This window comes from Schistocerca gregaria, chromosome 1, assembly GCF_023897955.1.
Source record: "Schistocerca gregaria isolate iqSchGreg1 chromosome 1, iqSchGreg1.2, whole genome shotgun sequence".
NCBI lineage: Eukaryota > Metazoa > Arthropoda > Insecta > Orthoptera > Acrididae > Schistocerca > Schistocerca gregaria.
In genome coordinates this window covers 804,715,883-804,743,759 of record NC_064920.1, presented here as the reverse complement: position 1 = coordinate 804,743,759, position 27,877 = coordinate 804,715,883, and the positions used below count along the sequence as shown (strand labels likewise).

At 38.4% G+C, this 27,877-nt stretch overlaps 1 protein-coding gene across 1 annotated transcript in view; it reads right to left on the bottom strand.

Annotated features, from left to right (window-relative positions):
* LOC126270310 (pescadillo homolog) overlaps positions 1 to 13,438 on the bottom strand; it is a 48,205-nt gene extending 34,767 nt beyond the window's left edge. The window contains exons 1-5 of the mRNA XM_049974061.1: positions 13,101 to 13,438; positions 12,761 to 12,994; positions 12,271 to 12,642; positions 12,047 to 12,185; positions 9,413 to 9,546 (exon numbers count right to left, since the gene is read on the bottom strand). Coding sequence (XP_049830018.1) covers positions 9,413 to 9,546; positions 12,047 to 12,185; positions 12,271 to 12,642; positions 12,761 to 12,994; positions 13,101 to 13,124 — 903 coding nt within the window. The 5' untranslated portion in view covers positions 13,125 to 13,438. The remainder of the gene's footprint in view (positions 1 to 9,412; positions 9,547 to 12,046; positions 12,186 to 12,270; positions 12,643 to 12,760; positions 12,995 to 13,100) is intronic.
* Between the last annotated feature and the right edge of the window lie 14,439 nt (positions 13,439 to 27,877).

Here is a 27,877-nt window from a genome sequence, read left to right as displayed (position 1 = left end):
GTTCAGTGGGAAAAATCAATGAAAGATAGGAACACAGCAAGCTTTAAAGGTGAAATCTGGATAAGCAAGAGTAATAAAGACAGTGAGATTGTAACCGACTGTGGTGTTCCTATTCTTCCTTGATTAATCTATGGTTACTGTGCACAATGGTTCCTTGTGCAACCAAAGTTGGTTAATGAGAAAATTTCTGTTCACTTTTAAGTGTTTTAGGGAAGGTGTGAAAAATCAGATGTCTAGACGGAAATTTGATTGAATTTTTTTTCTCGAAAAGGAATATGTTGTGTAGAGTACAGAGACATAATTAATATTTATTTTCTGAAGTAAGTGAAAATAAAAACTGAGAGGGCACAGATAATAAAATAAAATACTGCTGGATAACATTTATATCTTATGCATAAATGACAAACTTGTGTATAAGATTCGGAATAAACATTTCCTGGCTAGGGCTGGAATGTGATCTGGTTGTTCAGGTTAGCTGATTGGTTGATTTGGGGGACAGGACCAAACAGCAAGGTCATCGGTCCAATGGATTAGAGAAGGAATTCAGTTGTGCCATTTCAAAGGAACCAGCCCAGCACCTGTCTGAAGCAATTTAGGGAAATCACGGAAAGCCTAAATCGGGATGGCCGGATGTGGGTTTGAACCGTTGTCGTCTTGAATGCATGTCCATTGTGCTAACCACTGCGCCACCTTGCTTTGTGGTCATTCAGGTGCAGCCTCTCTTAACTCATTTAGTGATCATAAGAAATGCACAATGGAAGCAGCAGAAATCTCTAAGTTTTGCAAATGAAACATTTCATCTCTCTTCCGAACATTCCAATTTAGGCTCCCTGAAGAAGACAGACAAGCAAGGTGTGAGCAGTCTCTTTAGTAGACCTGTTTAGGTTTCTCAGTATTCACTTCTTAGATTACATTAACTGCCTCCCATTACAAGACTAAAAATTGTTGCAATTGTCTTGCACATTTTTTTATCTAATGAGCTCTGATGACATTTTAACAACAATAACTGATACTTAAAGGGTTCTTCATATGACGTAAATGGCGTGTTTCATGATAAGTATCAAATGGTGTCAAGGTTTCTGAAGTACAGGATAGCAGATGACACCCTCTATCAGTTATGAATCACAAACAGTCCTCTGAATGAATTTGAAACATGTGACTGGGTATCACTAAAAATCCCTAATGAGTTGCTCTTTAGAGATCATAACCCAACTATGTAAATTCACAAAACTCAAGTAAGATAACAGTTAATCTGAAATGGGATAAATACATGTATTCACATAAGTTTCTCATACAGTGTTACAGACACTGTCATTTGAGTGCTTAAGATGTGGACACTGCTATATGGATCTCTGCAGACCATACCTTAACAGGTGACCTGCCACGTGAATGTTGGTTTTACCACTAGAGTGCTTTGCAATGCTATATATGGGAAAATGTATGCCCCTGCCTTCCTCCAGTCTGGGAAATGACTTACCCAGCCTGTTACATGGGGATCTATAGCTTACATGGGCTGGAGATCATAATGTGACTTGGAATTTTTTTTAAGTATAAGAATCACGTCGAAGCTGCAGCCATGCAGTCAAGTTCAAACTGGTTATAAGGATGCTTGTGAAACCCAAGTTCCACTATCATCTCAGCTTTCATACAGCAGGCCAGAATTGAAATTTTTGTCTCTTAGTAACACTGTGGATTCTCCCTTCCCTATGTTTGAATTAGGAACTTTCCTGAAAGACATAACCATTTTCGACACCCACAAGTTCCACTATCATCTCAGCTTTCATACAGCAGCCCAGAATTGAAATATTTGTCTCTTAGTGACACTGTGGATTCTCCCTTCCCTATGTTTGAATTAGGAACTTTCCTGAAAGACATAACCATCTTCGACACCCACTAAAAATTCAAGCTTTCACAACCAACGGTTGCTTCATCAGGAAAGAGGGAAGGAGAGGGAAAGATGGAAGGATGTGGGTTTTAAGGGAGAGGGTAAGGAGTCATTCCAGTCCCGGGAGCGGAAAGACTTACCTTAGGGGGAAAAAAAGGACGCGCGCGCGCGCGCGCGCGCGCGCGCGCGCACACACACACACACACACACACATATATCCATCCGCACATATACAGACACAAGCAGACATTTGTAAAGGCAAAGAGATGTCAGTCGAGGTGGAAGTACAGAAAATGTCTGCTTGTGTCTGCATATGTGTAACCTTCGCAACCTCTTGGTTCATCCCTATGAAATTCCTAAACCACCTTCCCTACCCTCTGGCTCCTACCCTTGTAACCGCCCCTGGTGTAAAACCTGACCCATGCACCCTCCCACCACCACCACCACCACCACCACCACCTACTACTCCAGTCCTGTAACCTGGAAGGTGTACACGATCGAAGGCAGAGCCACGTGTGAAAGCACCCACGTGATTTACCAACTGATCTGCCTGAACTGTGAAGCTTTCTATGTGGGAATAACCAGCAACAAACTGTCCATTTGCATGAATGGACACAGGCAGACAGTGTTTGTTGGTAATGAGCATTACCCTGTGGCTAAACATACCTTGGTGCACGGCCAGCACATCTTGGCACAGAGTCCGGGTTATCTGGATGCTTCCCACTAACACCAACCTATCAGAACTCCGGAGATGGGAACTTGCCCTTCAGTATATCCACTTTTTCCGTTACCCACCAGGCCTCAACCACTGCTAATTTCAAGTTGCCGCCGCTCATACCTCACCTGTCATTCAATAACATCTTTGCCTGTGTACTTCCGCCTCGACTGACATCTCTGCAAAACTCTTTACCTTTACAAATGTCTGCTTGTGTCTGCATATGTGTGGACGGATGTGTGTGTCTGTGCGAGTGTACACCTATCCTTTTTCCCCCCCTAAGGTAAGTCTTTCCGCTCCCGAGATTGGAATGACTCCTTACCCTCTCTCTTAAAACCCACATCCTTTCATCTTTCCCTCTCCTTCCCTCTTTCCTGACGAAGCAACCGTGGGATGTGAAAGCTCGAAATTTTGTGTGTATGTTTGTGTGTTTTTTTATTGTGCCTATCTACCAGCACTTTCCCGCTTGGTAAGTCATGGAATTTTTGTTTTTAACATTATGTATAAAACAAGTTTAAATAGGAGTTGCTTGCTGGACTTTGACCTGTGTGACAGGGTTAAACTTTTCATTGCTCCAAAGTCAGTAATTAAAACTTGCAGGTACCTTACTAGTTTCAGGAAGATTTTGAGATCTGAATACTGGACAGAAGTATGTAAGCTGCAAACAGTTTGTACACCATCTTCAACTGGCACTGAGCTGTTGATATCCACATCAAAGCAGGAGACAGTTCAAAGTCAACAAGTAAAAGCAGGATGAAGGCACCTCACTCAAATTTCTAAAGTAACAAATGGAATTTATTGGCTTCACTCAAACCTCATTAAGCATGTCACTTTCAACACCCACCTCCTCCCAGTTTGGTACTGTCTCTGATCTGATATAAGGACTCTGTATACCAATCACATACACATTCACCAAACACCACCACCTGCCACATAAACTGAAATGCTCCTGAGCAGAATTACACAAGAGTATCCCCTTTGCTAGTCACTGAGGATCACTCACTCCCGACTTCATATATTCAACATTTAAATAATCACCTCCACTCCATCCAGCCTATTGTTAGCCTATTATCCTCATGAGGGCTATTGTTCAACTCCCAATTTCTTGAGCGCCAAACCACACCACAAAACTGTTTTTGGTTTCGAGCTAATCAATCATAGAAGCTGAACACAAGAATTTTTACTGGGTATTTTCTGCTCCTATTCATAGCACTTCTCTGGGAGAAGCCACTTCCTGCCAAGATTTCCAGACATTTCTTTCCAATGATTGCAGTAAAACAGTAGCCAACATGGGAGTCACTTTCACAACAGTGAACAGAATGAGCCGATGAACGCAGCAAGGAAATGATATTGTAATGTCTCCAATATGCTATCATGGTAAAATTAATTCTTTTTTCTGAATCTAACAACTGTCTTGCAGATGAACACAACACAAACACATTATCCGAACTGATATTATCTCTAGAGCAGTTATCAATACACTGTGCTCCTGCATATTAATTATTCCTAGTTACGTTTTCAACACAATCCCACTTTGGGAATATTAATACAACTACCACTAAAGAGAAACAGATTCTGGTAGAAGTTATCTATATTGTGGAGGCCCAGTGTCTTTAAATATATGGCTGTACATTCATAACTATATTGAAACAAAATCTTAGCTCACACTTATTGGAATTCACAGAGCTTGCTCAAATGCGAGTGAGCTGATACCAGCAGCACAAAGGCCACACATGAAGATTCACTTTTGTAAGCATATCACAACAAAGCTAATCTGTGCAGGTGAGATGCAATTAATGCTCTCTGCCATGCATGACTTGTGACAACTTGCCAGGATAGTCTGAAAATCCAGAAATAATTACAGATTCTCCGAGCCAACAAACTGCACTAAATTGTGAGTTGTGATAAATTCATCAGTGATGACAATCTCACAACACTTGAGATGTAAACAGCTTGATGATTTGATGCACCAAATCTGCCTTCACACTTGGGCGTGTTGAATTGCACATGCCATATGCTTTGCTCATTAACTACTTGTGTACAAGCCTCAGCAGTTTTTCGCCAGCAGACATATAGTTAAAACACAGTCTTAAAGTTAACTGTGTGACTTAAAAAGACATTACATACAATACATGCACAAGCAAAGCTTACTGTGCAATCAAGACAAACTGGCACTTGGCACACGTCTCCTCACACACTACATTTTACCAAATATTAATTCTGCTTGTAATTACATCATTCTCTACAATTTACTGAGATGGTCATCAACTCTAAGCTTTACTCTGATAAATACTGTGAATTCTCTACTTTCTGCCACATTAAAATGTAAGGTGGACTATTCTTCCTCCTGAGCTTGGTCCACTGATTGACTTGTCCACAGGAACCAAAGTGAAGGGATGTCCGCCCCATAAACTAAGCCTCAACTTTTACTTTGGGTTCTTTTACAGTATCCCTGCACCTGCTCCTACACTTTCCAGACCCAACTGGCTTCAGCCGACATACTGACTTGCAATATTTGGGGCCATCGTCTGCGACTTCCCAGAAACGTACTATCTGGCCTCCTCGCACTCCAGCCACCGCTACATAAATTCTGATAGTTTCATTGAATTAAAATGCAAATATCTCAATCATAGGCACTGATCATTATACGGTTTTCACCATTCTTAGTGTAATAAAATACTGCATCAATCAACATGCTTTCCAACTAATTACTCTTCTTACACGCTGTGCCGTTTAATTAGCAACTTGAGTGTGTGCAGTGCTATGAAAACAAGCTGCCACACCTCAATATATTATGAATGCCCTCCATTTTTCAGCAGCAGATGGTGTCAGTCTGACCAATAGTGTATGCCAAAGCCTAGGTTAGGCTGGAAGGTGACAGTTTCATTTTAAATGAATGTGAAATCTTAGTTGTTCAATATATGCTGAGTTTTCAAGTGGTAACTGCATGTTTGACTCCAAACTAGTGATTTGAAGCACCTTATTTCTACATTCACACACTAATTCTCCTTAAAATATTATAAATTGTGGATGAAACATAATCTCACACCATGAAATGCTTTTATACTTGAATGTTCATAAAACAGCAATAACAAACAAGCATGTTTCCTTTAGTAGCACTCTTAGACACCCATAGCTCTTTGAATTCTACCAAAAGTGCTTGGTTTTCATCACATAATTTTGCCATTCTTGTGTGTATAATAAGACATATGAATTAAACAAAGGGAGCGATATGCAGGTTGTACAAAATTCACTGTGACCACAAAGACAATCCCAGAAAAGACTAAATCTTGTCAGCACAGTAAAGATATGTTTTTTCAAGCCAAAAAGTACAGAGACTATGTTCAACAGCACAGATAGGGGAAATATGATTGTGTGGTAAGTCGTTTAATTCAATATGTGGCTTCTTTTGTTGGGTATGGATATGATTTCTAAGTTTAATAGTGCGCGTCTGCGGGCTGAAATGGAGGACGAGATGTTGTCCGTCATTAAGTTTCTGCAACTTTTTGGGCTTGTGATGGTGACAGTGAAGTGTGGCATATGCAAGCAGAATACTCGAGGTTGGCATATGCAAGCAGAATTCGTGAGGTCGGGGTTAGTGTGTAGCGTCGGAACTTTTTTATGGTAAGTAGTCGTTTTTTGGCTCTTTTGTCTGTGTGTTATGGTGTTAGGTGGGGTTTTTGTGTGTTGTTGGGTTGGTGCTATTTACTGAACATGTTGGGATTGATGTTTTGGTATCGACACTTGTGGTTGATTTATGTATCTTAGGGGAAGTACTCTATTTCAATTTTTTTCGTATCGTCAGTTGTATTTGAGCCGTATAGGTCATGGGAAGTGAGCGATTCCAATTTGTCATCATAGCTATGTGTGTTTTGGTATCGTGAGCTGTTGTCGACCTATAGAGGTCAAGGGAAGTGTTAGATTCCAATGTGTTGTCACTGTGTGTGTTTTGGTACTGTGAGTACCTGTTGACAAATATGGGTCAAGGGAAGTGTCTGATTACAGTGTGTCGTCATAACTATGTGTGTTTTGGTATAGTGAGCTGCTGTTGACCTATTTTTGTTGTTTTAGGTGTTGGTTTTGTGGTATCGATAGTTGCAGTGTAATTATAATTTTTGGAGTAGTTGGTTTCTATTTTGTGGTATCGACAATTGCAGTTGATCTATGTAGGTGAAGGGAAGTGACCGATTCCTGTTGAAATTGTAAGTGTAACAGAATTAGGGAATTTTTCATGTTTTTATGTCGTTTTTTGTAGTTTGGTATTGTGGTGTGTTTATATTTAGTTCATCCTCATCCAAAAAGTCCCAATTTCCTGCACTGGCCTGTTAGTTTGATTGTATTTATGGAGAGAGATGTGTTTGTTGGTTTGGTATGTATTTTTGTGTTAGTTGTCGTTTATGTAATGACGTCATAGGTGCCATATTGCAGACGTTGAGAATGGTCGTTTCCCCCATATTGGTGACATCATGGGTCAAAGCAGATGGGTGGAATCAGACGCTTCTGTAATCCCATGATGGACATCATGAGCATACACCTATCACTGCAGGCTGGATTCCAAAGAATTTAGAATTGTGCCATTTCACTGACACTACCCATGAACCAAATTTTGCCCTTTGCCAGAGCCATAAAATTCTGATGCAAGGCAACAAATAGTGCCCTGGAAATCATCCAACTCAGGGATAGCTCTTCTTCCACTAATATGTTCCCTCAGAGATTGAAACTTTGTTGACTTCATGTTTCCATTCTTTGCGCTGCTAAACATGTTATCTGTACTTTTTGGCTGGAAATACCACATGCCTTTACAACACTGAAAAGATTCAGGCTATAATTCTTCAGACTTTCCCAGTGATCTGTTGACATCCTGAGGTGTTGGGTATTCCACTGGATAACCAACGTCTCAAAATGCCATGATTAAGTCTGTTCTGGGACTGTCTTTAAAAGGTCACAGTGAAATTATTACATCTCATATATGACATCCTCTGATACCTGTGTCATAACCAAATCATCATCACCTGCAAACAAGAACAGCAACCCTACATGATAAAAACATAGCACCCCTGGCAAACAAACAATACTTCTATACAAAGAACACTTAAATGGGTCACTGGTTACAATGAAGTGGCATTACCATGTCAGTAGCACCATGAATAAAGCTTGGTGTATCCATGTAAACCATGACAAGGATAGGTGTGTCTCTGGTAGCTGTTGCTTCTAATTATGCAACCCAGATGGAGGATATGATAGAAATGACAACTGCAATAGTGTATCTTACCTGGAGGGAATACGAAGGATGGAAAAACTTAACATTCCCCTCCCAGCCAACACTCTCTAGCACAGCACATTCATTTAATTTCCACAGAAACATCACTTACTGTGGCAAAACAAAGCTTTTTGTTAGGTGAAACTCAAGTAAATATCCCAGTGGAAAATCTTTAAACAGCACCCAGATTTCTGTTACATACAAAAAAAGATAAAATTCCAAAAACTGACTAAATACATTCTATTGATTCTCTATTCTCTAAAACCTTTTTAACGAGCTTATTAAGTGTATACATACACAAAATTTTGATATATGGAGAATCACAACAGCTGCAGAGTGAAATAGTAGCTTTCTACACTGAAGAGCCAAAGAAACTGGTACACCTGCCTAATATTATGTAGCGCCCCTGCGAGCATGCAGAAGTGCCGCAAGTGGAGGGAAATGACACAATGAATTCTGCAGGGCTGTCCATAAATCTGTAAGAGTATGAGAGGGTGGAGATCTCTTCTGAACAGCATGTTGCAAGGCATTCCATACATTCTCAATAATGTTCATATCTGGGGAGTTTGGTGGCCAGCAGAAGTGATCAAACTTAGGAAAGTGTCCCTGGAGCCACTGTGTAGCAATTCTGGACATGTGGGGTGTCACACTGTCCTGCTGAAATTTCCCAAGTCTGGCGGAATGCGCAATGGACATGAATGGATACAGGTGATCAGAGAGGATGCTTGCATACATGTCATCTGAGAAGAGTAGTGTGTCTAGACGTATCAGGGGTCCCATATCACTCCAACTGCACATGCCCCACACTACCACAGAGCCTCCACTAGCTTGAACAGTCCCCTGCTGACGTAAAGGGTTCATGCAGTTGTCTCCAAAAACATAAACGTCCGTCCACTCGACACAATTTGAAATGAGATTCATCTGACCAGGTGACATGTTTCCAGTCATCAACAGCCAAAGGTCGAATTTGACAGGCCCAGGCGATGCGTAAAACTTTGTGTCAAGCACTCATCAAGGGTACACGAGTGGGCCTTTGGCTCTGAAAGCCCATGTCGATGATGTTTCATTAATGGTTAGCATGCTGACACTTGTTGATGGCCGAGCACTGAACCCTGCAGCAATTTGCCCAAGGGTTGCACTTCTGTCATGTTGAACAATTCTTTTCAGTCGTCACTGGCCCTGTTCTTGCAGGACCTTTTTCCTGCAGCGATGTCAGAGATTTGATGTTTTACCAGACTGCTGATCGTACGGAAATATCCCCACTTCACCGCTACCTCGGAGATGCTGTGTCACATTGCTTGCACACCGACTATAACACCACGTTCAAACTCACTTAAATCTTGATAACCTGCCATTGTAAGCAGTAACTGTTCTAACAACGCAACTGTGTCATAAACTTGTCATCTTAAATAGGTGGTGCTGACCACAGCGCCATATCCTACCTGTTTACATATCTCTGTATTTGAATACGCATGCCTATACCAGTTTCTTTGGTGTTTCAGTGTATAACGAAATTACAATCTGGCTTGATCCACACTGAATGGAGTGTTACCATTGGGAACTGATCCACTTCAGCTTCTTCCTCTTCTGTATTATTGCTGGTGCGAGCCAGTGTAACATTAAGAGCAGCTATTCGTTCAGATACGTAGTAATCCTCATCAACCATTGACTTATCACAATCACCAGCTGTAAAAACACGCAACAATTTATTCATATTTACTTACTGTAGCATGTGAAGTACAATTCAGTTATCAATGTCTCAGTAGGTTATCCTTGAGTGTCAGGAATGTGATTGCAACACAAAATGACAAATCAAATTTACATTATACAGGGTGTTACAAAAAGGTATGGCCAAACTTTCAGGAAACATTCCTCACACACAAATAAAGAAAATATGTTAGAGCTCATTTTAGTTTCGTCAGCATGTTCTTCCACCTATGCTCAATGGAGCATGTTATCATGATTTCATACGGGATACTCTACCTGTGCTGCTAGAACATGTGCCTTTACAAGTACGACAACATGTGGTTCATGCACGATGGAGCTCCTGCGCATTTCAGTCGAACTGTTCATACGCTTCTCAACAACAGAGTCAATGACCGATGGATTGGTAGAGGCGGACCAATTCCATGGCCTCCACGGTCTCCTGACATCAACGCTCTTGACTTTCATTTATGGGGGCATTTGAAAACTTGTCTATGCACCCCAGGTACCAAATGTAAAAACTCTTCGTGCTCGTATTGTGGACGCCTGTGATACAATACGCCATTCTCCAGAGCTGCATCAGCATATCAGGGATTCCATGCGACGGAGGGTGGATGTGTGTATCCTCGCTAACGGAGGACATTTAGAACATTTTCTGTAACAAAGTGTTTGAAGTCACGCTGGTTCATTCTGTTGCTGTGTGTTTCCATTCCATGATTAATGTGATTTGAAGAGAAGTAATAAAATGAGCTCTAACACGGAAAGTAAGCGTTTCCATACACATGTCCACATAACATTTTCTTTCCTGAAAGTTTGGCTGTACCTTTTTGTAACACCCCGTATATGAAAAAAATGACAAGAAATTATGTTTATAAAGATGTGTAAATTGTGTTTCATTTCGTATTTTATATTAATGTACAATGGTTTCTGATTGTGTGTCTGCAATGTTACCACAACTCAAAATGACAAGTCACATTAACACTGTATATGAAAAACTGACAATATATAGCTTCAATCTGCTTCACTAATTATTTCGAAACAGCTACCCTTACATTCTAAAGTACTGACTGGCATAACCACACACTAGCTGGACAGCTTTCAATGCTGTAAAAGGCTGAATTTCATGATTTGAGCCCCAATGTCTATTTACTTGTTAGATAATTTCTTCATGCGGAGAGCACCAGTACCGTACACTTTGTGAAGCTTCTCTAAATTACAAACCAAAAATAGGAAGCTTTCACTTCGTCTCTTTTCCTTTCAATATTCACTCGCACACTGAGTCACATACGAGTAAAAAAGGGGTCTTTGAGATGGCCACCCTACTGAAAAATACTTCATATTGGGTAAAGGGACAATTACCTAATATAACTGGTCACTAATGGGAAGAACATACCAGATTTTACAGTCACGAGCTTCCCTATGACCAACAATAACAGATAAAAGCTAGATGCTCCATGATGCGAACAGAAGTTACAGTTACATTAGCACTATTTCTGTCTCACTACACTATTGCTATTTGTCACGATACAAAATTGGAATAAAATAGGAACATGGGATAATTTTTCACTATAGCACACTTTTAAATTTCTACAGAAATAGAGAGAAAGGCTCTGTTTAGTACAGCCTAAGCTATTTTCGAACTGAGTGGAGCATACCGAGGACTGTAATTGCTAAACTTGTCAGTGAATAAACATTTTTTAAGAACATAGCATGCAAGAAAACAATTTTTGTGCTCACTCGGTACTGAGATTCTTGTAATGGTAAGACCACTTCATGTAACTACCCACAAAAAGTGTAAATAACAGCTATTTCGTGAGAAATATGAGGAATCTCTCACATACATTTAATAAGATTGACATGAATTATTTAGTTAAAAGAAAAAATAAGAAATGGAGCCATGACTGTTTAATGTGACAACAGTGGTGATGGACATGATTACCTCATTGAGCTACTAGCAAACACTATATGTATTCTACATTGCACAGCGTAGGAGGTTAAGAGAGAGAATGAAAATTAGACATATAACTTAGTTTTTTTGAGTAAAGCTGTTTTAGTACACTCCTAAATGCTGCCTTCTTACAAATTGCTATTCTCCCCTTTTACACATAGTCTACATAATATTCAATTAGTATTACAAATATAATCCAAATAAAAATCCACATGCCGAAACACAGAAAGGAAACACATCAAATGAAGCATCTGAACCACTTTGTCCATTCTCAAGCAAACTGAGACATTTGGACTTAAAGTAGACGCAACAGATCAGTATGTCACCACAAGTAGATTCCAAAAACAAAGACGCACAACAAAGTGTGTCAGTACTTTAGGTATAACAACAGCCCTCCTATATTGCATTGTGTTCCAGCTCATATATTTACCTGAAACACTTCTTACTTCTTTTTCCCTCTTATGATAATTATTTTTTAAATATTTTTACATGTACTCATACAGACAAAAATAATAGGCCTACTTCTGATTTTACCTGAATATCCAGCAAACTTTGGTGGATAGTAAAGGTTCAGTGAATGATAGAGACGAAAATTAATAAATCCCAGCATGATCAGATAAAACTCCACAAATATGGACAATACTTTGAAGTCAACTTCTTCCTTTGATTGTGGCTGTAGGAAAGAAATAGTCACGTTAACACATTTACCTGACATGCAGTGAAGCAGAAATGTGATTATGAGAGAGAAACAATATTACCTGAAAACTGAAATGATGTGGCACTATCCACGTAACAGTTTGTCCCTTAATTTCTGCCTGATAGTAATACCCCTTTATGGAGATGAAAACTTTCCGAAGAGCTTTTGCTGCAATCACGTAATGCATGAACTCAACTGTTAACCGTCTACAAAGTGCCGACTGATCTCGTGGAACATGTCTTAACGAAGGAAAGGTCGAAAACAAGAAAAGAAGCGTGAGGCAATCATCTAAATCGCGAATTGCGTCAATAAAAGTTGGATATCGCTCTTTCACAATATGGTCTAATTTTAATGTTGGGTGATTGTCTAGCAAACGTTTCATAGTTTCGAAATCTTTGACAGCTTTGGCTCTTCCTATCTTCTTCCCAAATATCTGCAAAACAAGAAATTGTAAAATCACAACTGATGTTTAGAGCTGGCTATGAGAACAGTAATTCCAAACAACACGACTTCCTGGCCAGAATCAAATAGTTTCAAGACCTGTTACATACCTTATAGTCACGCAAAGTCCATATAATAGGTTCATGCATCAAAAACTGGATATCCTTCTTGTGATAGAGTGTTTTTATTCCACTCGCACCTTTTTGTGCCCGTTTTCTGTTCCTTGGTTCTCTTGGATATATGCCTTTAAGAATGCAAAGCCGTCTAAAATCTTTAAGGGACAACTGTAGCATTCTCATTGCTTGCTTTCTTGAAACGTATTGTGCTCCTTCTCCGGACTGATACTGAAATTTAAGAACGTTAACATGTCTTTAAACCTATTACAACCAACAAAATGCGTGTAATATTTACACTAGTTTAAAGGTTCAAAATATGCACCGCAATAAATACCTTCTTTTTCCGTTTCGAAACCATATTTTACGACTGTTTAGTAACTTCACTAAATCGGTAACACGTTTGAAACAATTTTAACCAAACTTCACACGTGTTTACAAAAACACACACACAACATGCATCAAAGATCAACGATAGTATGCTACAGAGACATCAGGCTGTCCAATATCGAAACAAGAAATGAGTCCAAAGAGGATAAGATATGTCTATGGAGTTGCACTAACAAAGTATTTTGTTCCCAACATACATTGTCTCCAATGTCAGTTGACTGTGGCCCCGTGTAGGTCGCGCATGATACTGTGGACGATGTGCAGGGGTGAGTTTTCACCCAAAGTGCTGGGCGAGTTCATTCGTTCGTTCAGAAAGGGAAGGTCGACAAGAGTTTGGCACCTTTCGGCCGGTTGACGATGACAGAGACGACGCACATTCGCTGCATACTTTCTCCAATGATTTTACAGAAACTATTCAGTAAAAAAAATTCAGTTTTGCCTTGCTTGTAGCTTTATACGCAGATTCATTATGATGTGCCCGGCATTTCGTTAATGGCCATAGGTATAGTGATAATTAAGTCAGATTCACACACGCAACCGAAGTGTTACCACATCAAATGGCATACTGCAGTCGCATTGCGGTTAAACGTGTGAACTCCCAGTTTTTAGTGGCGCAACTTAAGAGACGCATCTTCTGTCATGCCACAAAAAGCACAGGTTGGGTGTACTTTGTTGCACCACTTTCCTATCACCAATGCTAACTGATGGCAGTAATTAGAAAACGAGCATTCTGTGGCGTAATTGCTGCTGTACTCCATTCGATTTCAGTCCTTTCTATTTTCTTTCTGAAAAAAGTGAAAAGAATGGTCGGCAAGTACACTTTCGCAGCTTCTAGAACTACAAGAACAGCAACTTATGTTTGATTTTCTGCAGTAGTGTGTGTGTGTATGTGTGTGTGTGTGTGTGTGTGTGTGTGTGTGTGTGTGTGTGTGTGTGTGTGTGTGTAATATTTGCAAACTAGAGACGTATCCCACATTTTTAAAGGAATTTTGAGTGAATAAAAAAAGTTAATATTCCTAACCAAAATAGTGACTCGTACAAATTTCGTAATTTGTGAGACGAAACAGTGTATAAATTGTGGATCATGTGTAGGAAATAGTTCCAGAGTGTGATGTGGCAGCTGTTAAACTATATATTAGTATTTTGAAATGCCTATATCAACGAATACAACAAGATAATAAAATCTTGTAAGAGTGCCATGGCTGCCGATGATATTTACATGCCAGCTGTTGGTTAGCCACTGCACACAGCATTTTCGTCTCTGAGTGTTATTTCTTTTATAAATAAATTTGTTTCTCCTAATTCATCCCTGTGTGAAATCTATTTTCAGATCCAACATTTGGGTTTCGTCTTCCTTGTATTTATTTCTTGTCTCATCTCTAAGGCCATAACCTGCACTATAACATTCATTCAAACTCAGATTATAGTATGTGGCGATTTTACCATTCATTTTCTTTGAAATAGTAACAGTCATAAATAACTGGAATCATTGTGCTCAACTTTCAACCTATTCCCTACGGTTTAATTTCCAACAAGAGTATATGGGAACAAGACCTTGATTGATAATCTGTTCCCAGCCCCTACAAATTACAAGTGGTGTAAAAACACAAGCCATAATAAATGGTCTGTCTGTCACAATGCTCAACTGACAACCTTAAAACTTGTCAGTAGAAAGAGATTAAATGATCACATCTAGGCTAAACACATTAGAATAATAAACACAGAATCTACTAGCTTATTTAGAAACACTTTACACCATGAACAATGGGAGAAAGTGTATCTAGCAGTTACAATGAATGAGAAATTCAGTTCATTCCTGGACTTATTTCTCCAACATTTTGAAGCCTGCTTCCCCTAAACGCAGATTAAAATGAAATCAGTTTATTCTGGAAGGAAAGAGTGAATAGCAACTGTCATCAAAATATCATGTGCTAAAAAGAGAGACCTGTATACAGAACAAAGGGCTACTACAAACCTAGCAGAGGAACTACATTACAAAAAATACTGTAAAATTCTAAATAAGTAATCAGGAAGGCCAAACAAATGCATTACACAGAAAAAACAGCTAGTCACATAATAAGTAAAAACCATATGGAACATAATAAAAAGAGAGACAAACAGGAACATAAAATCTGAACAAGCCTTTTTGCACTATAGCTGAACGAACAGGGAACCATAATAAACAGTCTCCCACAGAAGTCATAGAGCTAATAAATCAAATGCAAATCACACGAAACACAGCACTTCAACTGAAAAGCACAACTCCTAAAGAAATTTTTAAAAAATCATGAAATTACTTAAAACCTCTGTATCTTCTGGATATGACTGAATATCAAACAGGATTTTAAATTATGTGCAGACTTAATCAATCACGTATTATGCTTCCAGAGGAGACGGATACTGGCAGAAGTAAAGCTGTGAGTAACGGGCGTGAGTCGTGCTTCGGTAGCTCAGATGGTAGAGCACTTGCCCGTGGCAGGCAAAGGTCCCGAGTTCGAGTCTCGGTCGGGCACACAGTTTTAATCTGCCAGAAGTTTCACGTATTATGCTATTTATATAACCAGTTAATGAAAACTGGCACATTTCCAGACAGACTGAAATATGCAACAGTGTTGCCCATCCACAAAAGTGCGGCATAGAATGTACTATTTAACTATTGGTCCACCTATTTACTACCAGCGTTCTCAAAAGTATTTGAGAGAGTAGTATATGACAGGATTTATGGCTATATGACACAAAATGGCTTGCTGACATCTACACAGTTTGGCTTTTGTAAGGGATTCTCCACAGAGAGAGAGCTGTATTTAGCCTAACAGATGAAACGCTAGATGAATTAAATCTCAGAAGGTATCCAATGGGGATTTTATGTGACCTTGCTAAAGCTTTTGATTGCATATATAATAACATATTGTTAAAAAAGTTTCCACAGTATGGCATCAAAGACAGACCTTTGATGTAACTAGAATCTTATCTATACAACAGGAAGCAAAGAGTTATCTTAATGGAGGCAGGTGTAACAGTAAACGCAGACTGGGGAAATGTATAATATGGAATCCCCCAGGGCTCGATAATTGGGCCATTGATTTTCCTGATCTACATTAATGATCAACCAGTTACAATTAAGGACAGAGCAAAAGTAGTCATATTTGCAAATGATATTCTGATCAAGGGTAACAACTCCACAACGCAAGATACATCGCTGACAGTCACTAACCAAATAACAAATGGTCCACAACAAATTTTTCAAACACTTGCACAATACAGTTTCAGACAGTAAATGAAAAAACTCCAAGTTTCTGAAATGGAGATGAAAAAGAAGAAACCACACTCACAAAATTCAATTCATTCTGCTATTTGAAGCATTCACTTTAACGTATATCAGTAAAATGCAGGTACATTGTCTGCAATCAATCATTCACAAAATTAAACAATATTGTATTATTTCCTATGTTACTAGTTCACCCTTTGTGCAATATGTAATCCACAGAACCAAATAAAAAAATGAAATCAAATATCTGCCCATGTGATTTCAATTGACGCCATATTGAAAGCTGTAAAACTACATAGAATTTGTGATGTCCTGTGTGAACAGTAGTTGACCATGCCACTACAGCAAGCCACAAGCTGTGGTGCCACATTAGATGTGCGTGTGAACCCAGTTTTATGTGGTAGTTAGACATTGCGCGAAATTCGAAAAGGTTTGCAATGAAAAATAGGGATCAATATGATTTTGTGTCTGATGTATATTACATAATATGATGCTGCATATGAAAAGTCAGAGTGAAACATCCACAACATTCCTCATATTTCATTAGCGGTTTGAGATATCGAAATGAGATTTTGGCAAATGATAACACAGAAAGACGAAAGTATTTTGCCATTTGGTTATGGCCAAATTTCATCTCCTTCCGTTTTATTCAACTTATTTTCTTTAAATTGCAAAATGGCTGTGCAGTTCTATGGGAAGGAAATTACACACAATCTTCAACATATTAATGAATGAGAGTAATGTAAGTTTAAGTCAGTTTTCAATTTCTTGATGGGTATTTCAGGAATAGGCTGTAGCCTGTATTCATGTAACAATATAAGTAATTTCATTAAGCATTTTATTCATTAAAGTAATTTGAAGCCCTAAAGCATTAAATACAAGACAAGAAAATTTAAATTAACAGATTGTGAACACAATTAACAGTAGGAAAAATAAAATACGTTTTTTTCATTTTTGCTATTGCTTATATGTCTCTCCATTACGATTGTGCATATACATAACGTATAAAGGGTCGTTTTAAAGCATAAAAAAGAATTATCAACTTGGTAATAGTAAAGGGATAACACAACCAGCGTCCAATAATGTGGGATCCGAATATATGTAACATGTAAAATATAAAGAGCAATTGGTACATATGTATATATTTATGTATTACTTATTATGTATTTTCTCTTACATGTAACCCATGGGAACTGTTGAGGGAAAGGAAATTTATTTATGAAGAGAATGAATGTATAATATAAAATGATTCTGAGAAGAGACTTATGCAATTTTTGGAAAAGAACAGTAACAGATAAAAGTATGAAAACGATATGTAAAGAAGGTTAGGACCACAGTACATGCACTCTTTAAATTACAATAATGACTTATATGTATCTTAAATACATTAAGACAAGAGATTTTATTGTCTTGTGTAGGTAAGCAAGTTGAAATGTTTTTTCTAAACTCATACAATTAAATGTCCATTCCATCTTGCACGTAGTGACTGTGACTTTACTTGTGTGATTATAATTTTTGTGCATGAGAACAGTGAGGAGTCTTTCAACATACTATTTAGTATGATGAAGCTAGGTAGTAAAATGGAATACAAAGCTAGTTCCCAACATAAGCGATTACGAAAATGACAATCCTCCAACATACTGTTCAGTATGGTCAAGCTAGGTAGAAAAATGGGAAACAAAGCTAGTTAAGGAGTGTTGTCACCAAGGAATATCCCTGATGTAAGCAATATTGAACTGTATTCAAACAGTGTAGAAACTCTGCCTGTGTGTACATCTGCACTGGATGCCATTTCACAGTTTTTAAGGGAACTTGAAGAACGAGATAGAAATGTGAACAAAGACAAGGACAGTATATTGATAATTTTTACTTATGGACCGTCTGACAGCAACTGAATAAAACACCTAAAACACCATTTTAGTGCCATACACGTTTCGCCTTTATTTTCTGCAAGACATCATCAGTGGCCTGGAATATGTACATTTGTTAGCTATTTTATGTACATTTTTGTCACTATGCCTATAGGTTATAAACAGTTCTGGTGGCTGGTATTTCCTATTAAGTAGCAATGTTTTGAACTGTAATGCAATGTTTGCATTAAAACAAGCGTTCAGTGCATAGTGCTGTGGAATGTCGAAAAAACCGCAAATTGGCGATCATAAGAAGAAGAACAACACCAAAAATACATCAGGAGCATAATATGTAAGAAATTGTCCATGCAACCTGTGAGTACAGTTCAAAACATTATTACTTAATAGGAAATACCAACCACCAGAACTGTTTATAACCTATAGGTACAGTGACAGAAATGTACATAAAATAGCTAACATATGTACATATTCCAGGCCACTGATGATGCTTTGCAGATAATAAAGGCGAAACGCGTATGGCACTAAAATTGTGTTTTACTCAGTTGCTGTCAGACGGTCCATAAGTAAAAATTATCAATATACCGTAATATTATACGCAACTGAGGAAGACAGGACTACAAAAGTTGAAGATGTAAAGACAAGGACAATGAGGTATAGAATGTGAGAGACAGCTAGCAAATCAGGAAAGACAATGTGAACAAAGACAAACAGAATGGGATAAACAATTAGAATAGAAGTGAACAGAACGTGACAAAGAATGAGATAGCCAATTAGGACAAAAGTTAACAGAGTGAAGCATACAAAGATACATCAGATTGCAATAATAATTGGTAAAGAAGTAGTGTTATGCACTTTTCTGGTAGTGAAGCGATTGACAGTGATCTGCATCACAGGATTTAAGTAGAAGACATTCCTCAATGAATAAGAAAGCAAACATATATTAATATTCAGTTTCTATCCTCAGTCCAGTCCAGTGCAACAGATATTTAAATAATTCAATCCTTCCATGCGCATGTATGCTCCAAACCAGCAAAAAATGAACAGCTTATGCACTGATCTTCGAAAATATTAATAATAACTTGCCACATTCAGCATAGGTCACGTCTCAGCTGAGGTAATGCTGGACACAGATGAAACAAGTGAATGACTAACACCATTACCCAAACTACCTAGGCCAGTTAGAGCCAGAGAAGGAAAATATCTGAACTTTTGCTGACTTGACAAAGTGTGCACAAGTTAGGAAAGCAAAATTTGATTGACAAATAAGAGAAAATCAGCTGTCACAAATAGGTGACTGTGTTCTACTAAAAACGCACACTAAGTCATCAGTATTCAATAAGAAATACAAAAAATGGCAACTGCTTTACTCATGGCCATATGAGACAGCATATTGCATGAATGCAGCTGACTACTTAGACATATAGAGAACGATAAAACAAAGGGTTTATACACATAAAAAGATTTATAAAAATGCATCCAATGATCAACATTCGTGTATAGTAAATAGATGTCTATACATTTTCTTATTTCATTTCATTTGTATTCTTAGTATATGGGCAATGCCAGAATTATTTTTCCGTTTATTTTAGTGGTAAGAAACCAGGAGGTTAAAGTTTTTTATCTTTTTTGTATATAAGATCAAATAATTATTTGTAGTGTAGAATGAAAATTATGCAGTACAGTCCGCTTCACTCAAAGAATTATGTGCCATGAGTTAATGAGTGTAAGTAATGTCAAGTTTGATGAAGAAAACCTGATTAAGATAAGATAAGCAATCATCTCCTAAGAGCAAAATTTTTCTTCAAAAGCATTTAAATTTTTCAATTGAATGATAATTGCTTAAAGTAGTAGAAAGATAGCCATTTTTAATGCTGTTATATGCAAGCACTACTTATACAAATTGCGAATAATGAACAAGAAGAGACGAGATAGCTGACTGAGGGAAAGGTGAACAGGTGTGCAAATACTCAGTACTTTAGAAACACCATGGGTCTTCTTATGCATTGTCATGGACAAAAATAACAGACAAGAGTAAGTAAAGAAAAAGAAACTAACAGAGATGGAGTCATGCCATCATGTGTGTGATATGCTTTCAATTTTGAAGGATGACACACACACACACACACACACACACACACACACACACACACACACACACACACGTATATACAGGGTGTTACAAAAAGGTACGGCCAAACTTTTAGGAAACATTCCTCAATTCCTCACACACAAATAAAGAGAAGATGTTATGTGGACATGAGTCCGGAAACACTTAATTTCCATGTTAGAGCTCATTTAATTTCGTCAGTATATACTGTGCTTCTTACGCTCAATGGAGCACGTTATCATGATTTCATATGGGATACTCTACCTGTGCTACTAGAACATGTGCCTTTACAAGTACGACACAACATGTGGTTCATGCACGATGGAGCTCCTGCAAATTGCAGTTGAAGTGTTCGTACGCTTCTCAACAACAGATTCGGTGACCAATGGATTGGTAGAGGCGGACCAATTCCATGGCCTCCACGCTCTCCTGACCTCAACCCTCTTGACTTTCATTTATGGGGAAATTTGAAAGCTCTTGTCTACGCAACCCCGGTACCAAATGTAGAGACTCTTCATGCTCGTATTGTGGACGGTTGTGATACAATACGCCATTCTCCAGGGCTGCATCAGCACATCAGGGATTGCATGCGATGGAGGGTGGATGCAGGTATCCTCGCTAACAGAGGACATTTTGAAAATTTCCTGTAACAAAGTGTTTGAAGTCACACTGGTACGTTCTGTTGCTGTGTGTTTCCATTCCATGATTAATGTCATTTGAAGAGAAGTAATAAAATTAGCTCTAACATGGAAAGTAAGCGTTTCCGGACACATGTCCACATAACATATTTTCTTTCTTTGTGCGTGAGGAATGTTTCCTGAAAGTTTGGCCACACCTTTTTGTAACACCCTGTATATATACCCCATAGAAAGTAATCTGTTGGAGATAAGTCAGCTTAATGTGAAGGCCAGAGTCCTTGAGAGATGATGCAGTTACCGAAGATATCCTTTAAAAAGTTCATCGCCTTGTGGGTGGTATGCAAAAACAATGGTCTTGAATCTGTCATGTCGGTAGTAAAGACAAGGATGCAGTCGACTAACTCTGTTTCTAAAATCAACGTTATATAGAAATAAGTGAAAGTCGTTTTGTTTATGTTGGCCCTAATAGGAGATTACGAAAATTAAAGAATATTACAATGGCATAAAGTAGAAATGCCTAATGAGAGCACTAAATTATTTGCTTATGTGCCATATTTCGTTAGTATTTGCATGGTTAATGGGTGAATTTTAACTTGTAAATTCTTCCAATGCCATATCTGCGCATTATAAACGAGTTTAAGAAGAATTATGGCTGTTTCTGTGTGATTAGTGTCTCAGGAAAATAACCTGTCATTATTCTTTGTTCTGCCTGTTTTTAAACCAAAAGATTTATTAATTTCTTAATTTTTTTATAAATAATAATGGTGATGTGTATGTTTGCCACAGGGAAGTTATGGAGGAAATAAATGCTGCAGTGTTTCAAGGCTGTAAAAAATCCTTCATGCTGTGCTAGTTCTTCTTCCATCCCTAATATTTTTCGCAAAACTATTCAGTGAATAACAAGCAAAAACAGCTTGGATCGATCTAGCAAGAATAAAGTAATTTTGATGCCATTGGGAAGTATAGTGAAATTGGTGCTTGTTTCACATATACTGTCTGAGTTCTGAAACTTAAGTGTCAAGTATACTGTGGTTCCTCTTTCTCCAAGCAAATTATTCTTTGAGGGTAGGTTTTTCCTGTTGTAGCTTTGGGTGCTTTTTCTCACACAGAAGTATGTTTCTTCATAGGCTATTCATCTGAATACTGAGTTCTCTTATTTAAAGAATTCAGTGTTAAATTGTTTTCTCTTATGTTTGCTGTGGAAGTACTTGGCACAGCTTTTAACTATCTGGCAAAATTTAAGACCTAGCAAGATATTAATTTAACATTCACTCCAAGTGCAGCTGAACGCGGTAAACCACGTCGGTCAACTGAAATGATGCCCAGGCGCCAAACAAAGACCGGGAAAACTGGGGGTGAGTGGGCAGGACTTGTTCCAGGTGAAATCCTAGCGCTAACGATTCCTGACAGAAACCAACTGCAGAAGTTCACACCTGCCAGGTGACTGGTGTCGTTCAGTTCATGCAAGACCAACATTTTGTACAGATACGTGGACAGTGATGTCTAGAGAATCTTTTGAGCGGAGCCCACAGACATGCTGGCCTGCTAAGCTAGTCGTCTAACCGATTTCTTTGGATTTTGCCGCATCATATCTTGCACCTCCGCCACCTTCTCCTCAGATGTGGTTGGGTATGGCCTGCCTGATTTTGGAGCATTATGAACGCTACAGGTCTTTCGAAACTTGGTGATGAGGTTCCGTTCAGCATTGTGGTTAGGCATCTTCACTTCTGGAAACTTCAGTGCAAGTGCAGCTTCTACTGCTGAGGTAAACTTGTCTCTATTGCAGAACATATGCTCCACAAGAAACACTCTTTGTTCAATCTTCAACATAATGACCTTGATCACAATGATGTCACACAAGACGCTGGTCTTCAGGCAGACCAGATATGCGAAAAAATACAAATCCCCGGTCAAATATGGTTCAAATGTGGTTTAATACATTAAACAATGGAAAATGTTATATTAATAATTGACAATGACATCAGTCAATACTTAGCTCACCAAAACATGGCACTGCATAGTTACTATCTGAACTCTGGATCCATATACTGTTGTTGTATATGCAGAATATATACCATAATATAAATGAGATTACATAAAAAGAAACTTGTAATTTGACATGCAACTTGAACCAAAATTGTGAACTAACATGAACTTTGTACAAAATGTGTTGGTGACATAGTAAATAAGGAAAATGTGTGTAACTGAAACTGTTTATGAACAGTGGTTAGTAACAGCAATGAGTGAGATTGAACATTCATTAGTACAAAATACAGACTGTGACTAAGCGGCAATATAAGCATGAAAAGAACAAATGAGAAAGGCAATGAAGGTTTGAAATAGACTGTCCAGTGATACATTAGTTTAAATGTAGGACAGTAAAGGTGTGATATAAGAGTGTAATGGGAACAAGTTAAACAAAAGCTGACAGTGGTACTATAGGTATCATTACATGGTTGATAATTTTGGAATTGACATGAGTTGCTACATGAGCAACAGTGTAATTTTCTGCTTCCTGATGGACATTAAAAGATAAACATTGTGTGGTTGCGGTGAAAGATATTTGCAGAATAGTGTATAGTATGCAGTCAGTAACCTGTAGCTGGACACTAAGTTAGTGCCTACTAGTGACAAAACCGTGCATTGCTTAATGTGAATAGTGAACATAAGGATGTGTGGCAAACTGTGCAAGCACTGTCATAATGAAGGATCAAAAGCATCACTACCATGGACTAAAGAGAAAAGTATAAATGACATGAAATATGAGACTAACAATAAAAATAGAACTGGTTCTGTACACAACAATAATACCCAACAGTTATAAGTTTCCATTCCACAACGATATAACATCTAAATATAGCCATATATGCTTTAACTATTTACAAATGTATATATGATATTAAATTTATATATTTATAAATTTTGTGTATTTTTGTAACATATGAAGTCTGAAAATTAAAGTGGGATAGTCTGGTGCTCTGTCCTGGATTTCGCTAGGGTTTTCAGTGACCTAGCCCAAATGGGACAGCACAAAGCCAATGTTATCGCCAAGAAAATGTACAGACATGTGGACCATGCCCACAGCTGCAACAAACCAAAGATAAGCTCCAAATAAATGCACCCCCTTGTGCAGCCACAGTGTCAAATAAACGTGATTAAAAAACTTATTAAAAATCATTTGTCTAATGGCACATTATGTGAATGAATGTTTCAAAAGGTGGAATCTAACACTGAAATGAATTACAAATCAAAATGTAACATTCACAGTAATGTGAAATGCTAGTCATTAACACTACAAACATATGATTCTAGCATTCCATGGGGCTTTATAATGTCGCTATATGGATCGACATATGCAATAATGTAATCTATTACATGTAGAACTGTGCAGAACAGTATGTGTGACATATGAATATTATATTCAATATGTGTTAAGACGAAAATGCGATGGTCGCTTTCATGTGAAAGTAATTGGGAATAAATTGTAATTACCTAGGCAAAGAATAAACAATGTGCAGTAGTGACTGTGTGTATAAATTGTGCAATAAACTCTGATGTCTTCTTGGTAAAAAGCTGCCCAAGAGCGGACATTAGAGTATTACTTCTTCTCTATATGTTGCTGAGAGTAGACACTTAATATTAAGGCTGTTGCATACAGGTCTGTGTTGTAAGAAAGATGAATAAATATGTATTAAGCATTACTATTGTGGTTGTTTGTGTAATAATAGTACCCCCCCCCTCGCCATGTCAAAAATTTAAACATTTTCAGATTCTGCTTAAGACTTCAACTTCGAGAAATAACATTGCTGACACGCAACAATATACTGCGACATGTTAAGTGATTATCCTTTTCTGTGTTTTCCACGTAGTATATTTATTAAATTTCGTGTGTGTTTCTCTGTTTGAAATAATTAATCTCTCGTGTTTGTAAGTGTAAATTCAGTCAGTTTGTAGCACAGTAGTTGGTCATTTGTTCTGTATGGGAAGCAACCATCTGTTCGTCTAGTAAGCCAGTCAGTCATGCTCCAGCTCTCAGCTGTGGTGGTATGGGTGTGTCTACAGAATGTCAAGTAAAATGTTTATCCTTTTCTGTGTTTTCCACGTAGCATATTTACTAAATTTCGTGAATGTCTCCCTATGTAAGAGGGTTAATCTCGCGTTTTTGTAAGTGTAAATTCATTCATTCCTTAGCGCAAATGTTGGCCACTGAACAACCAGCTACGTGACTCTTTAATGCATCAGTATCCATGGTGATACATCAGGAGGGTATCAAGTAGCATATCAAGGATTGATTGCTTTTATAGTTCACTTCTTCAGTTAGTCTTGCTAGGATGGGTAGGATATGTACATGCTGTGTGTGCACTTAGGAGGAGCTGCCACAGTCTGTGAACAGCTGAAAGTTCTGGTGGCTGCAGTCAATCAATGTTAAGTGTGTTATGGAGCCCCTTAGGCAGATAACGTTCAGGGCTAGAAAGAAAGCAATGTTCACTTGCTATGTCTGCCAGGGGGGGGGGGGATGCTGAGACTACTTGCCAGTGGCTATCGAGCATGCAGAAGCAATTGCAAATCAAATAAAGTGTGTAATTGCACTTGGTTAAAAGCAATGTCTCCTGTCATACTAATCATGAATTACCATTAATCAAAGCATATCATGAAACTTATATGCACAGCACTGACACCATGTGCATCCACACAAAAATGTATAATCAGTATTTCCATTTTTGATGTTACATGCTCACATATGTATTACACACACATTTTACAAAAAAAATTATTTTCTCAAAGATTTCATTCTCCTGAAAATAGAAAACACAGTAGTGATGTACTGTCTAGTGCACTTCCTCCTCAGCCTCTGTTTCTGTCTGCACGTTATCTATGTCCATTGGCACATCTTTTCATATCTAATTTCTTTCATTCTTCTGTTCTTCTGCTAGTTAACCATCGCATTTCTATGCTCTAGCGAATGTCCATCTATTTAAGTTTTAAATGGAATTAAAATGACAAGTCTAAGTTTATCTGAAGTCACTAATTATGTATACAATATGTCTTCTAGAGCTAATTAATATCAATTTAATCTTCTTGTTTACTGGTTACAAAATAAAATCAGAAAAATATTTTGATATCATAAGTATAGCATTTAGTATTTCAGTATGACCTGGGAATTACCGATTATTAATGATAAAGTTAATGTCTTTTAGTCATTGATTTTTTTGATTATTTACAAGTTACATAAACATTAATTATCTCTGCTCTGGTAAGGTTTCAAAAAAATAGTTCAAATGGCTCTGAGCACTATGGGACTTAACATCTGTGGTCATCAGTCCCCTAGAACTTAGAACTACTTAAACCTAACTAACCTAAGGACATCACACACATCCATGCCCGAGGCAGGATTCGAACCTGCGACCATAGCAGTCACATGGTTCCGGACTGCGCGCCTAGAACCGCGAGACCACCATGGCCGGCGGTTAGGTTTCAAGCACTCTACATTATGTACACCTAATCTCCTACCTTACTGAGGGTATATCAGACAGAAAGAATCAGGGTGAAAAACGTTTTCATTTTTAAATGGCCTATTATAAATAAACTTGAATTTAGATATTTAACTGTCTATCTCGCTGGATTTTTCGTGAGTTTTCATGTGGACACTATCAACTATTGTGAATTTCACTGGTTTTAGATTATCGTGAAACATAAACTTTCAAGGCCTGAATTGTCTTAATTGATAAAATATTCTGGGCTATTATGCCAAGGCCTAAGGGATTTCATTTACAAACCAGACGTTTCGTCCCCATGTGTGGTGGACATTTGGAAGGGGGCCGTAGCTTTGTTGAATGTCCAAGTCACTTTCCGGCTCGTTACTGATTACAGCAAAATTTAACTTCCGCACAGTGGCGAGACGTCACATGTTTTAAACATGCGTGCGAAACTGGCCGTTGTCGACTGTCGTTGTCCGCTTTTAGTTTCATCCCATGGTGGAAGACTGGTACACATCCCCTTTAGCACTGGAATCCAAATTTCATTCAGTTTCACGCCCTCTTCCTTCATATTAAAATTCATGGGGTGCTTCACAATCTCTATGGCCTCTCTGTATAGCCTTTTGTGGCATCCGTTTGTGGCAGCCAGTACATGAGTCCGGTGAAAATAAATGTGGTGGTCTCCTGGCTGTAAAACGACTCGAAGAGCACAAGGGGAATTGCAGAAGAGAGGAGATTGACAGATCAACTGTTGCGGAACATGTTTTACAGCCAGGAGACCACCACATTAATTTTGACCAGACTCAAGTACTGGTAGCCACAATCAGATACAATGAGATACACCGGCATGATGGCCAACACAAAAGGTCTACTGCCATCTCTGCATAAGGGTTAATGTCCACTAAAGTGAGGTTTCGTAGGATGTGGGTACTGCGATGTTTCCGTACGTCTGGTTAGGATTAACCATTAATACGCGCTCATCTGGAGATAGATTGGTCGAAATCTGATGAAGGGTAGCGGTTTTAAGGGCAGAGGAAAAAAAGTGCCAGGGCAAGAGCCAAGGGAAAAAAACCTCTGCGATAGTTAGGTCGGGTGGTAAGAGCAGTAGCGGTTTTCTTGCTGCCTGTGATAGGTTGTGCAAGGATAGGCTTTGTTAGTAGTGGGTATCATGCTTGTCGACACCTTGACGTTGTGCGTTTGTGCTGCTCGGCGGCTGGCGCTGGGTGCTGGTACGGAGTCCTCGTTCAGCGTCATCAACCTGTAACAGGTTTGTTACCGATCTTGTGTCCGATAGGTCATATACCGGGGACACAGTGTGAGGGAATGTTGGCAGTTTGTTTGTGCGCCTGTGGGCGAGCTCGGT